General features: G+C 38.2%; 1 protein-coding gene across 1 annotated transcript; it reads right to left on the minus strand.

Moving 5' to 3' along the window:
* Positions 1–1,773: 1,773 nt before the first annotated feature.
* LOC144655396 (uncharacterized) lies at positions 1,774–12,388 on the minus strand. The gene is made up of 2 exons (XM_078515649.1): positions 12,319–12,388; positions 1,774–4,484 (listed from the first exon to the last, which is right to left on the minus strand). The coding sequence occupies exon 2, from the start codon at positions 4,328–4,330 to the stop codon at positions 3,095–3,097; it is 1,236 nt and encodes a 411-aa protein (XP_078371775.1). The 5' UTR covers positions 4,331–4,484; positions 12,319–12,388; the 3' UTR covers positions 1,774–3,094.
* Positions 12,389–15,196: the final 2,808 nt, after the last annotated feature.

Here is a 15,196-nt window from a genome sequence, read left to right on the forward strand (position 1 = left end):
CCCGAAAACTTGTTTGTTTACGACTCCTTAAAATTCATGGATGTGATTAAATTCGTATTTTATCCAAAAGCCCCTACCAAACGAGCTAATATTTGGCATGTGAAGCGTAGAATAATTCAGCTTTCTGCTTAAGTTAACTTTTCGTTGAACCGTTTTATTTTTTGGTCTTAATTTGCTTTGAATTTTTTTCGTTCGATTTTTGAACGTTTTGAACGTTTTTGAACGTTTTTTTCGTCCTCGGCCACCCTGCTCGCTATCGCAGCGTAGCACTTTGGTTTTTAATATAATTTCATCTGCTGCAGCCAGAAGGAAAGAAAGAAAATTTTAAAAATAAAGTTCAATTAAATCTCTAAGTTTTAAGCTCAATCTTGTCTTGTCTATTATTTCTACAACACCTAACTCTTTCAAATTCTTTTTACTGCAAAATAAACCACCTAAATGCATTGGTCACACAACGCGATTCTGCGGTTTTGCCAGAACCGGCACATAGGCAAGAAACTCTGCGCGTTAAAAACCTTCTTTTCTAAGGTAAAATAGGGATCGGATTTGGGACCGACAGAACATAAATAAGTTTACAGAGTGATTTTATGATTGTGAAAATTAATTGAGCCTTTTTATACAGAAAATTACGCACAGGCTTTTTGGTCGCCGAAGAACTGAGCCCGGGTGGCCGAGAACTGGGCCCATAAATGGTGCTTTTATTTTTATTATTGCTCGCGCAAATTAATTATTGACCGGTCGATGGCTTTACACCAAAAAGCTGAATGATGAAGCTAGCTCTGGGAGAAATTTCAAGTTTCTTTGGTTATTCTGAGGAAAGAAATACAAGTTTACGTCTGAAGTGGCCGAGAACTGGGCCAAGGTGGCCGAGAACTGGGCCCCATACAGTACAGAGATCAGTGAGGAGTCTGACTGGTTATTGCTCAAGATTCTGGAACGAGGTTGGTTACAATAGTCCATGAGCCAAGACCCCAAAAATGGATTTTCGTAGCACCCCCCTTAATACCTAGTGACATTGGTATCAAATTAAAGCTAAAGGTGTGAATTTTCTAAAACTACTTGTTACCAGGATGGTTACTGGTGCATGAGGGAGATAGGACAAGGTTTTTTCGAGGGGGAGGTGGGGATCCTTTTTACATTGTAAATACACGTGATGTAAAAACTCTAATACAAATCACGAAATACCCGCTCAAAGTTGTCTCAATCTTTTTCAGATACACATAAAATTAGTATTTTGACATATTTCACACTTTTCATAATTTTGTGACCAGCCTTTTTGCACCCGTTGCTATGGAAACCATGAATATATCCCATTGCTACTATCTCCTTAATTGCAAATGCTGTTTCTTATGATTACAACCCGGTTAGCACGAAAAATAATTCTTTTTTGTGTGTTTTCCTTGTAATCGCATTAGTTTGTTTGATAACACAATGCATGATACGCCTTTGTTCCATCATGCATTTAGCAAACACACGGCAGCGTCCTTCATGCTGGAAATTTGATGAATTAACAGAAGATAAGGAATTGTCTCTTTTTCGCTAAATGGCCATTAACTGTCTTATCTCTTTCTCGGACATCTTCTGAGTTGGGACATTCAAGTGCAAGAAACGCCTGTTTACTCAAAGTAAGAAAGTGGTGAACAACCAAAGATTCATTTGTATCTGATATACTCGCCAGGCCAATCATTTGCAGGCTCCAGAGCTACGTCAATAGGGAATTATCCAGGTCTAATTACATTCAACTTACGAGTTGGGGGAAAATTGAGTTCGCAGAGAGAGACTTCTATTTACTCAGGACAAACATGGATAAAACATCCATTTGGTTTATTTGTAAACCATTACTAAACACTAACAATACAAATCACTTAAAGGGTATTTATTACTATCACCAAGTCACGGAAGTGAGAAATTTAACTATTAATAGTGACGTAATAAAAACCGTGGCGCGTAACGAAAGTTCATAGCCTCCTCTTGAAAAATGGTTTTTATATTATATTTATTATAAAGATAAAAGTGTACATGAGGTCAACACATTAAATATATTATTAACAATGAAAAAAATTTCATTAACTACTAAATGGAACGTTTTACAATAATTTTTACAACGCTTTCTCGCCTAACAAAGCTCTTATAAACTGTATGAAATGTCGCCATATGAAATGAGAACCCGATAGAAAGTTTTTCCTAAACAATGACAGGGCCGTAGCAAAGCTTCAGGCATAGACTAGGCAAAATTCTCAATCGCCCAAAGCACGAGCCACTGGAGGGATCTGGGTGATACACTCCAGAAAAAAGTTTGACGACTAAAAGCTCTGAAACGCTATTTACAGCATTTTCATAAAGTACTTCTTTAGAAAAATCAATCCCTTTATATGGGGCTTATTTTCCAGTTAAAAGCATTTCATTTTTAATTTTGGGTTAAAATCTAGACGATCTTGCTAGTTACGGCCCTGAATAACGTTTAAGTCAATAGCAATGCAACTATCTTGTTAGACTGATTCAGCCAGACCTAAGACTCCTACTATTGGCTTCTCTTGCGTCGCACTATAACCAGACGAACGTTGGGATGGAGAGCGCTACGAGCCAAAAAAAAAATATGCGTTAACTAAAAAGACACTTCAGATTAGGGTACGAGTATAAAATTGAATAAGAGTACGACTTTCAATCCTAGTGCTTTTAGAATTATTAGGTACCTTCTTTGATTTAAATACCACGGTGTACCGAATGTGAATTTGTACTAAAAGTCGCATATTAGCAGATAGTTTACAGAAAAAACTGACGATCACGCAAAACTACCTTTTTTGGAGTCATTTTTCAACCTAAGAGGTGGGCATGCGAAAAATTCCAATTTCTTCCGCAAATATAACAATTTATGTCGCACTTAAACATAACCGACACTACTTAAACACTGAATGACTTCAGCCGTGCGAAATATGCTGTAGTGAACCTAACATAAACAAGAAAAAATGATTTGAACGAAAACAAGGGTGACATTTATAGCTTAAGATAATTTGACATAAGCGTTCCCGTGTTCGACAATACATGGCTCACTGCTAAATTCCTTTTGGCAAAACCAACAGTTGAGGCTTTCAACTTAGCTTGAATTTTCCTCAGTCAAAAAAAACAACATACAGGACTTTTCGATACTATGGGTCATTGTTTGCTCCTCATTTTGACTTTTAGATTTACGACATTTTTCATTCTGGCTTGGGTTCAAAAAACTGTTCCTCACGTGCATTTCTTCATGTTTCTTGCAGTTTAACAACCGGTTAAACCTCTCTGTATGTATTCGTTCATGTACCTTGCAATGTGATGAGTCGCTAAAGCGCTTTTTGCAATGCTTGCATGCATAAGGCTTCACGCCGGTATGTATTCGTTCATGTCTCTTGCAATGTGCTGATTGGTTAAAACACTTATTACAATGCTTACATGTATACGGCTTCACTCCTGTATGTGTTCTTTCATGTTTCTTGCAAGTTGATGATAGGCTAAAGCACTTATTGCAATGCTTGCATATATACGGCTTCACTCCTGTATGTGTTCGTTCATGTCTCTTGCAATCTGATAAACAGCTAAAGCACTTTTCACAGTGCTTGCATTTATACGGCTTCACTCCTGTATGTGTTCGTTCATGTTGCTTGCAATTTGATGAAGAGCTAAAGCACTTTTCACAGTGCTTGCATGTATACGGCTTTACTCCTGTATGTGTTCGTTCGTGTCTCTTGCAATCTGATGATTTGGTAAAGCACTTATTACAATGCTTGCACCTGAACGGCTTTACTCCCGTATGTGTTCGCTCGTGGTCCTTGCAATGTGATGATGTACTAAAGCACTTGTCACAATGCTTACACCTGTACGGCTTTACTTTTGTGTGTGTTTGTTCGTGGGCCTTGCAATTTGACGATTTGCTAAAGCACTTGTCACAATGCTTGCAACTGTACGGCTTCTCTCCTGTATGTGTTCGTTCGTGTCTCTTGCAATATGATGATTTGGTAAAGCACTTATTACAATGCTTGCACCTGAACGGCTTTACTCCCGTATGTGTTCGTTCGTGGTCCTTGCAATGTGATGATGTACTAAAGCACTTGTCACAATGCTTACACCCGTACGGCTTTACTTTTGTGTGTGTTCGTTCGTGGGACTTGCAATTTGACGATTTGCTAAAGCACTTGTCACAATGCTTGCAACTGTACGGCTTCTCTCCTGTATGTGTTCGCTCATGTTCCTTGAAGCGTGATAAGTATGCAAACCCCTTGTTGCAATGCTTGCATGTATATAGCTTTATTACACTGTGTTGTTGATGTTGTTTGCAAGCCGTAGAACTCTCCATAATGCTTACACTCGTACTATCTCTTCTGTCACTTTACGTTGAATTACATCTCTTTCTAGGCTAATAGGCATGTTTAGTGGACACCTTTACTTGGCATCTTGCTGGTCGCTCAGTGAACTTTACTGTCTCGAGAGAGATGCTTCTGTGTATTTTCCTAAGTAAATGACAACGGAAATTTAGTATCATGTTTACTCTGAGTATATTGTTTTTTACAATTTTATATAAAAGGTTAGGTGTATGTGCGTTGTAATGTTAGGAAATTGAGGTACATACCCGTTCCAACTTAATTCATTTTATAGTGCGTGAGAGATTTGTATGGGGAGGTGAGGGGTGGGCTGGCCCTATGCCTCTTTCGGAATAGAATTATTTGATATAAAATTCATGAAATACGAAAAGTCACCTTCAGTATGCTTATAATTCCACAAAAAAAAATCATGTTTTGAACCAGTTTGGTACAGTTATGGAATTTAAATGTTACTTTATTATTATTTTACTGTAATTATTGTACACCATTATCTTTGAAACTTTAAATCTTTTTTAGAATTGTAAAGCGCTTCGAGTCGTAGTGATAGATGCTATATCTGCTATATAATAAATTGTATTACAGTTCAATCCTCTATACTCTATATCTACACTCTACAGATGCAAACATATCACCTTTATTGCTCTGTTTACACTAAGGCAAAAACAGTTACTGAGGTCAAGTTGTTTAACCTTGGAGCCTTCTTACATTGTTTATACAAGCTCAAATAACCCAAGTTTATCTGTCAGCAATCGAGTGCAGCCTCCAAATAAATCCAACTGGCGCAAAATATATAAAAAAACGTGCTCACATTAAGAAGTAAAGTAGTGGCTTTTGTGGTTATTTCTTTTTTGTTCTTTTTTCTTGAGCGACAAACAGAGGCGTTGAGACTTCGTCTTTGCACAGCACTTAAAGTGCCTAAGAAGTAAATAATAATTGCTGCTTATTTTCAAGGCTTTTCAATATAAAGAAGAATGGCGTTTTCCATTTAAAATATCTTCTTTCATTTTCGAGATATTTTCGTATTGTATTATGCAAATTAGGAAAGTATTGACGTCATTAACTGTTCCACAAAAAGATAAAGCACTAGATCAAGGATATCTCGAGGAATATTAAACACTGTTCCTCAAACTTGGCACCATTGTAATTATTTGTTACTTTATAAGCACTTTAAGTCTTTAAGGACGTGTTGAACTCGCCAGAAGATCCGACCCCAATAAAGCGACATCCGCTAGCTGATTGTATGCAGAGTATGAATTATTACATGCGTAGAATTGTGGATACCATGAATATGAAATAATAATAATAAAATTATGAATATATGAAATCATATATTTGAACTGCGGATGAAGAATAAATAAAGAGAAGATCCTCGCAGTTATGAGCACAACTTAAGCAGTTGTAAAAAAGAAAGCCTGAAAAAATCAGGCTTGCCGGGCCTCGAACCCTGACCTCTGCAATACCGGTGCAGTGCTCTAACCAATTGAGCTAACAAGCCAACTGGGAGCTGGTCATTAAATTGGTTCGTAATATACCCGAGGAAGTATAAGATATATTTATTCAGTCAAAGACCTCTGAAAATTGCCTGCCTTGTACCTATTTCTTTTGTTGAGGCCATCGAGAAATTGCATAACACTTCAGGATCAGAAGTGCTGACGCATTTCTTTCGAGTGACGTTTTTATTGCCCACAGCAAAAAGTATCCCCTTGGGAAATAAAAATTCCCTTGAGAAATTAAAACAATCCCTTGAGAGTTAACAAAGATGTGCGGAATTCGGTAAGAGAGTGCCGTCCTTCTCTATATATGTTCTATTTTACTTGTTAACAAGCAAAATAGTCAAAAAATCGTTGAATTTTGTAGGATTAGACACCAGTATAAACCTAAACGATTTTAAAAATATGGTTAAAGCTCAATCATAGCCCGTTTTCTTTAAAGCCCTCCTACTAAGCCCCCTATGCAAGTTTAGTTTCTTCTTTCTTTATGAACATTTTCATTTTATTGTTACCTTGCCTCTAAAAGGTTAAAAAGGCCACATTCTGACTTCCCTAACATGATTCAATATGAAAAGTTTATTCAGAAGGAGTCAGTCAGTCATCTGAGGCAGAATGTATCTCAATACATGATCTGCATTCTTGTAAATTTAAAAAGTAGTACAATCGAAACGATACAATTTACTTCATACTAAATGAAGAACTTGATCAGCTACAAAAGTGATGTACTCTGAAACATTGCATCTAGGTACAACACTCGCAATTTCATGCATTTTTTATACGTAATCGTACCTTTTTGGTATGCTTCGGTGGCATATCAGGCGTTTGGTCAAGCCATGGTTCGTATTTTGGCTCGACTACGTCTCGCCAAAATACCCATGGCAAATTCAGCCAAACATCCGGATATATTTATCGCTTTGTTGAAGCCATGTTTGCAAGGTACGTACTGCAAATTACGTTGACTTGGTCTTCCACATTTTTCCTTCTGCCTTTTTTCCACTTGTTTGTTTAGAATTTCATTTTCTAAATTTTCAAAATCAAAATTAAGCGAAAAATTTGGACATTCCGACTCCATTTTTTCAGTATGAATATCTCAGTACTTGTCGGCAAACATCGCGCAATTGGCGAGCGCGCTCAAGTTTAGTTTTGGCAGGAAAGTTTTTCTCTTTTTACGACCGCTAAACAGGGCTAAATTTAAATTACGAGGTCAGGTTCTGTTCTATTGCTAAAACCTCTTTTCAATTCATCGTACAGTAACACTACTTTACTTCAAAGTGACCGTGATATTGTGGCATATCAGGTCAGTGACTTCAATGGGCGTCAAAAGTTCTTGAGACAGTTGGATGAAATTGACACTAATTTAAAATTCCCGTTTTTTTCACCTTTAATCTGCTGCCGCTTCTGAACCACTGCCCCTCTCCCCTTTTCAATGTTGTACTCAAACAAGGCAAGTCTTGCAGATAACAAATACAACATTGTTTCGGGGGGAGGGGGTTATATTGAAGGGGTGAGGGGTAAAATTTGTCCAAGGTACTCAAAAAGTGCCGACTGTCTCAACACTTTTGGCGCTCATTGTTGATATCATAGGATATCAGGACAGTAGATCGCGCTTCTGATTGGCTACTTGCAAATTTGGGTACGGTAATATGCCAAAGTAAGAAAAGACAATTTTATTAAACAATTAGACTTTAATGCGACCTTCATCCAAACAAAAAAGAGAAACGTAGTAGACTTTAATTTGTAATAATGTGAAAGACTGGGTTTATAGTTATTATTAATTTCTAAAGTACATAAGTAGTTACTGTATTTAGGGACCGGTCATTATTTATCGCCTGGGGGGAGCGGAGGATTTTGGGATAAACATGGTGAAATTTAGGTGATCCCCCCTTTAAATGTTATTCCATGAAGTGATGCCCCCTCATTACTATTGATAACTTTCGTGATTCCCCCCCCCCCCCCCTCCCGCCGATGTCTTTGCACCCATACTCCGGCAGTTATCAGTTATGGAGCCCTGGCAAAAATATCTTCTGCCAAATCAACACTCCACGAAATTGAAGTTTTTTAACAGCGTTGCCAACAGATTTACGAGTTTGTGTTTCGTCGCAAGTAATCTGGGTTCAGGAACTAGCTGCTTGAACAATAGCAAATGCGATTGGTGCTGAACTTGATAAGATAGAGGAGCTGTCAAACAAAGAGAATAATTTTCTAAAGAGTGAGAAATTTAATAAGTTCATTTTAGGCATACTAAATAGTTGCATTCGAAGGCGATGAGTTCGCCTATTTAGAAATAACACAAAGACGAATCGCTGCGCTGCACACGGAGCCTCAGTCCGCTCCTACAGGTTTACAAAAGCGCGGATCGACCCCCAGGAGAGGCGACAAATGCTTCATGTTTAACAAACATGCTATTTCACAATGTTTCAGTTATCACCCGGCGTATCCAATCGAACGTTCGGTTATCAAACCCAATCGAACACCAATGGTTCGATTGGGTTCGGTAATCGAACATAATCGAACTCACAATAAAATTTGGTCAATCGAACAAAATCGAACGTTCGATTACCGAACAGTCGACAATCGAACAAAATCGAACGCTCGATTACCAAACAGTCCACAATCGTACTCAATCGAAGGTTCGATTACCAACTCCTGTTTGTTAATATTGCGGTCATTTTGTACGGTGCACCGTCCCCCTGATTAGTCCTTCGTGTTTCACTTATCAAGAGACGGATTCTGAAGAAAATCGAATCGGATTGAGTTCGATTGTGTTTGATTGTGTTGACCCCTGTGTTCGATTGGTTCGATTGGTTTGAAAAAATCAAACTCACAGCAAAATAGATGTTCGATTTTGTTCGATTACCAAACCCAATCGAACGATTGGTGTTCGATTGGGTTCGATTGATTTTTGGTTCGATTTTGTTCGATTGGATACGCCGGGGTTATCAGGAGTTATGGTTCACAATTTAGAATTCACCTGTCATGTTCAAAGATGAATATAAGCTAAGCATGTTTTAAAGGATAAATATAGACGTGTTAACACAAAACGTTCTCGATAAAAATTGAAATGTGCACATTCCCCAGTATGACAGTTTCCGTTTTATAAATAAAGTTGTGTAAGAACAAATTGAGACCGCAAATGCAATCACCTCCCAGTAGAAAAGGCGCGTTTATTTTGTACGCTCTTAAACTTGCATTATCCACACAGATTTGAGTGGTCCTGCATCTGAATCCTTCCAAAATCTTCAGTGATCCCCCCTTTAGGGCTCTCAGTTACGACTGATCCCCGATTCTGTTCATCTATAATTCATTAACACAAGTGATCCCCCCCAAAATCCTCCGCTCCCCCCCAGGCGATAAATAATGACCGGTCCCTTATTCGGCTATAAGCCGATCCCGACTATAAGCCGCGACCCTAAACTTTTGGTTTTCAGAACCAGTTCGACTCTGAGAAAAAATAAACCCAAAACACTCGGCTATAAGCCGAGACCCAGTTTTTCCTTCAAACTATAAAACAATCCACGTGCAGCACAAATCAACATATATGCAATTGAAAAAACAACAAAAGAAATTACTAATAAATGATGAATTTATTTAGAACCATACAAACACGTGACAAAAAATTCACCTGAGTTTAGAATCCCATCTCAAACAATCACGCATTCTTCTGAAAAATTAAGTGGTTATCAATCATCATACCAAAAGCTACTAGTTTTCAAACAACTAAACCTTCACATTAAAAGTTGTTGCTGAGGTAGAGACCGTTCAAAACAACTGCAAAATCGCAAGAGACGAATCTTCAGTTCGTTACAATTCGCAAGTTGCCAGCGAACAGATCAAGTGGGTGAACTTTAGATGTCATCAAAACGAAACGCCGTGCTGTTGCTGGTATTTATCGAGTATTCTGAATCCAATCAAACTCTTCTGAAGTGGTTTCTTTTAGCAGAGAAGTCGTGGTATTAAAAGTTTTTAGTTTTGAACCAAAATATTACATCGAGCCACTTTCTGTCAGATCGTGTTACAATGTTTGCCAAGCGTGTGGGAACAGCTGCTTATGATTGGTCAGTTTCTGACGTCGCCAAAGCAAGTCAAAACAATCGATTCTTTCTTCTCTTGAAGTGTCACGTTAGCGGTGATTCTGCATAAAACTTTTAAAAAGCTGAAGGAACAGAAACAGTCTCAGGCAGAAAATTTAATTGATTTAATTTAATCAATACATGCGGGATTTCAAATGCTCTCAACTGTTCAAAAGACGATCACGTACGCCAACAAAAAAATATTCCAGAGCGAGCCGATGGATGACCGAAGAAAAGACGAATAAAAACTTCATTCTTACCGTTGCCTCACTAAAACCAAATGGCTTTTTAGGAGCTGCCACTTCAATAAAAGGTAATGAACAAGAATTAATTACAAATGCTTGTTAATTTTCTTTGTCGATGATCGCTATAGCCGAATAAATACGGTAGCTAGAAACAGGACCGTACAAGCAAAGTATGTTGCTTTTATTTATATCATGTTTAAACTAAGCATGTTGTTGTTGTTATGTTATATTAAGATGCATATTTATGTTTCTTCTATCAGTTTCCTACCAGGGTCTGGGGGGGCGGATCCTGATCCCACATTCCCGCTCCTTTTTCATGCAAATCCCAAGTCCCGCTCTTTTTTCCATCACTATGCCGAAACCCATTATTTCCTCAAAAACACATTTAAAAAAAAACTAATTTGCACAAAAGTTAATAATGTAAGATGTAGATGTTGTTATGCAACATCTACATCTTGTGTCAACTGCCTGCTTTTTGCATGCTAGCAATCATGAGCTTTGGGTTTTCTCCGAATCTGTAGAGCTCTTTTTTTTCATCGCTTGATAATTTACAATCGACAAATCCAACAGCACTTGGGATTACGTCAGACATGAGCAAATTTTTGTCGGACAATGTCCTACGACCAACTGTTATTTGCAGCCTTGCAAGTAACAGTGAAAATCTGAAATTACTAAGTTAGTGAAAGTGCTTGCATGAGATTGCACACTTTCTTGCAGAATTGTTTTTGGCAAAAAGGTGACATGAGCATCTTTGTTTACACAAACAACAAAAAGGTGACTTCTCACACTACACATCAACCTATGACAAGCTGAACTTGCGTAATGTATTTTGCGAGCATTTTTTACTACTGATTTTTTAGTATAAAGAAACAGGTGTTTACTTTCCACGTTAGATCAAAAAATTTGATCAGAAAATATTTTGTGGCTTTACTATGCTTATCATTTGAGTATGCAACGAAGGAAGTTTTCCGCCCAAGTTTTACTATTTAAACTCTGCTGTTGTCAGGGGCGACAGAGCTACCGGTAGTTTCCATTGGAAATATCATGTGCTATTGAGGTCAGCAGTCTGTCACACCTTTCAGTGATTCAACTTTCATGCGAATGGGACTGCTGAAGTCAATAGTATGAGATGTTTCCAATGGAAACCAGCTCTGTTGCCCCTGACAACAGCAGAGTTTTAACAGTAAAACGTGGGCAAGAAACTTCCCTTGCTGCACACTCAACTGATAATTATAGTATGTTGCCCTGAAATGTGAAATTGACAACATGAAAATTGTTTGCTTCGTGAATCTCAAGTTTTGCTTTGAAAATATTCAAACATATCAACTTAAGTAAAATAACCGGTGAACTTGCAGGCGAAATAATTCTTGTCACTATAAATGTGTAGTTGGACTTCCAGAAAACCATCATACTGGGGTTTCATCACAATTTGAAATCTTTACATTTTACTTCACAAAACATCTTGTGATCCGTGATTCAAAAATATCAATTTATGTTCATCTATAACCAAAATACACAGATAAAAAGCTCAAACGTTGGCATAATAATTCTTCAGGCGAAAAATAGCGCTTACATTTGCAAATATCGCAACCAAGACCATTGCTTGGGTTGAAGGCTGCTGCACAACATTTGCGAGTACAATCCATCTCTCCGATTTCTTTCTCAAGAGATCAGTCAAGCGACAAGCTCTTAGTTTTTACTTTCGAAACTTAAAACCCAAAATTCTTGACTCGAGACTCAACTTTCAAAACAAGCTAAATACAGTTGAACCCTGTTATTTAAAAACCGTCAGGAGAAACAAAAAATAGTTCGAAATAGCGAGAGTTCGAAATAGCCGATAGCAAATGACTGAAAAGCAAATAGCAGGGATCAGCTGTATGTCAGACACTGAAATAAGGTTCAAGTATATAATGTGCATGTATCAGGTCTCGCTGCTTTATCTAATGCGTTGACCTTTAACGCTTGAAATATACAGTAGCCACGTTTTCGCTTGAGTGCTGAAATTGTCAGCAAGATCAAGAACTGATTTATATATGGAAAGGGCGACTGACCTGCAGTTATTTCAAGCCCTGTATTCTTATTCAGTGAGATGCATATAAGTGACCTCACATTTTTAAAGTTAGCTAAATATGAAAATGATTGTGATGGACTCTCTTACCTTTATAAAACAGCGACAACGTCTTCGACAACAAACCACATGTACGACGCCATGACAGTGATTACACTGGAGCCCAGTCTCCGAAGTCCAGCGACGGGAAGTCGAACGCAGGAACGTCGGAGCGCGGGAACATCGGAACACTTCAAGAAAGAACAGTTACAAGGATTTTCCTGAATTTTCAGCAGTTCATTTTTTCGGGTTTCAGTACTAGTTTCGGATTCTGGGTTCCCGCAGAGAAACGGAATATTCCTAAATTTTAAAACAGACCATCCTTATCCATTATGAAAATCATCCCGGAGATGCACCGATTTAATTAAAGGGACTGTGTTACGGCTAAGTTAAGTTTATTTTATTACGTTTTGCCAAATACTCGCTACGTGAAAGTAAGACTATAGCTTAACCTTTATTGCAAACAAATAAGTCTCCAGGGCGTTATTATTTAAAGCTACAAGCAACAACATTAGCTTTGAAAAAAAGTTTCAGCCTAATAATATTTCAAAAACCCATATCGCAATCCGTTTGAATCTTCGTCGCTTTTAGCCATCCGTGCCTTCTTTTGTATTTGGTGTGTTAATGAAATGTTCCTTCATTGTTTAAGAGGTCATTCAACGAATTTGATGGTCATTTCCCATGCCTAAAAATAATAACGCCCTGGAAACCAAAATTAACCAAAAAAAAGCTACAACTTGCGCGAGAGAAGCTACACTACAAAAACATTCCTTGCCCCCGAGAAACACGCTTTGCCATTAAAACGTGTTTTCGCACCCAGGGAAACTTGGAAGTGTTTTTGGAACGCGCCCCTTGAGAACTTTCACGTCCCCAGACCGCTTGTCTTTTTTAACTAACAATAGAGCAAGGTAGTAGTTTACGGCTTATTGTGCGATTTATTTGCGACGGCTTTCTGAGCTGGCGTCATTTAGATTTTTTACACCGTGCTAACGAGTCCAAAAAAAGACAAAACAGCTGTCCACGTTTGCTACCCTGCTTTATCGGTTCTAGTCGTGTTTATGTCTCGCAAAGTTTACTTTTTCACGTAGTTTCAGCCTTGCTGAATTGTTTGTTAAGAGCTTTTACCGACCTTCATATGATGCAACGAAAACTTCATTCAAAAGGGTTAGCCTGAAAATTACACCAGACGTTTGCCCTCGCACGTTCAGTTGTTGCCTCGCTCAACAGTAGTCAATAGGCCGTTTTACGGATACGGCATTTTGCCCCCTTCGCATCCTATAATGCTTATTAAAATGATTTATTCTTTTATTGTGATAATTCCGCAATTACCACAATAAAAGAAAAAATATATATTATAGGATGCGAAGGGGGCAAAGTCATTATCCGTAAAACGGCCTATGGATTAAACAATTCAAAACTGATGACGTAGCTTATAGATTCGCGTAGTGCCTGTGATTGGGTGTTGCTTGGTCAACGGCTGAAACAGCCTGGGACGAGATTGGAACCGCTAATCAGAGACACTACAATGTGTGCTTGTGCTTGTGTTTATCATTCCAGTTAGGAAAAATTGAGTACAAGAAACATAATGTTAAAAGGGACGTCTCAAAGAAAGTGATGAACCCACGATTCATTTGTATTTGATATACTAACCAGCCGATCATGTGCCCGGGGGGGGGGGGGTACTCCCTATAAAGGCCTATACGGGGAGGCTCTGCCCGAAAGGGGAAATTTTTTCAGGCTTCAGGTATATGAAAGGGTATGTAAATCAGTCATTTAGGTTTTTAAAGGGCCTTTAATTGAAATATTTCGAACAGATGCAACCTATGGCTGTATTATTGACTATACCATGTCTTTCAGGTATATGGAAGGGGTACCTTTTTTCATTAAAAAGTATGCAAAAGGGGTACAATTTCTGTCAAAATGGTATATAGAAGGGTAAGGGGTAAGACCTCGTTGCGGAGCCTCCCCGTACAAAACTTTTTTGTGTCTGGCTCCACTCCAAAGCTATGACACAATGTTCCTCTCTGTCTTTCCTCATTATATGTCCAATCCAGTTTCATCTTCGACGTCTGATCTCATCGCTTGTTCTGTTAACTCCCTGTGTTCTCCTGTATTTGTTGGTGGGATATGGTCTGAGGCCACCTTATTCTTGCAATCCTCTTCATGCACTTGTGGAGAGCTACGTCAGTATGGAATTATTCGGGCCTAATCTCATTCATCTCACGAGTTGGGGGAGAATTGAGCGCTTTAAGACAGACGTATATTTACTCAAGATAAACAAGAATGAAATATTCATTTCGTTAATTTGTAAGTCCTTGTAAACCTAATCTTGCTTCCAGATCTCTTGAGGACTTCGGCTTCGTCCTCCAGAGAACTGGGCACGAGATTAACAGCTAACAGTTAAGAATGTCACGAACGCCGAAGTGCGATAAAATAAATTATGTTAAGATTAGTGATACAATGTAAGAGCAGTTTTACAAACCTCGATTTTCATATGCTAATGTGAATCGTTAAAGGCTAAAGAAATGGGGAAGAACAAAAATAACGCATGCGCCACAGTTATACACGTGCTAGTCTGCAAAATTAAAATGCTTGCTGACATACCGATGATTTTCTGTTTTTTTTTAAGGTTCGAAGCTTCGGAAATATATGACAAGATCGCCGCTAGTTTACACTTGCGATTTTCATTGCGAGCTTGGGCGCGACAGAAGTTGTATTCAGCTGTTGCACTGTACACCAATGCAACATCGACAAAAAATCGCATCAACAATAGCCTTACATACATACATATACATACATACAATTTAATTGCGCTCCCTGAAAAGGGCTTTTCAGCAGCAATGTAAAAAAAAATTAAATTAAAATACAAGTAAACGAAAGTTAATTACAAACTATTTACAATAAAAATTCATAAACGGGCCTCCAGATT

Source organism: Oculina patagonica, chromosome 5 (genome assembly GCF_052425735.1).
Source record: "Oculina patagonica isolate OP01 chromosome 5, crgOcupat, whole genome shotgun sequence".
In the NCBI taxonomy this organism is placed as follows: domain Eukaryota; kingdom Metazoa; phylum Cnidaria; class Anthozoa; order Scleractinia; family Oculinidae; genus Oculina; species Oculina patagonica.

Coding starts and splice junctions, on each gene's coding strand:
- LOC144655396 (XM_078515649.1), bottom strand. CDS start 4,330: ATGGAGAGTTCTACGGCTTGCAAACAACATCAACAACACAGTGTAATA.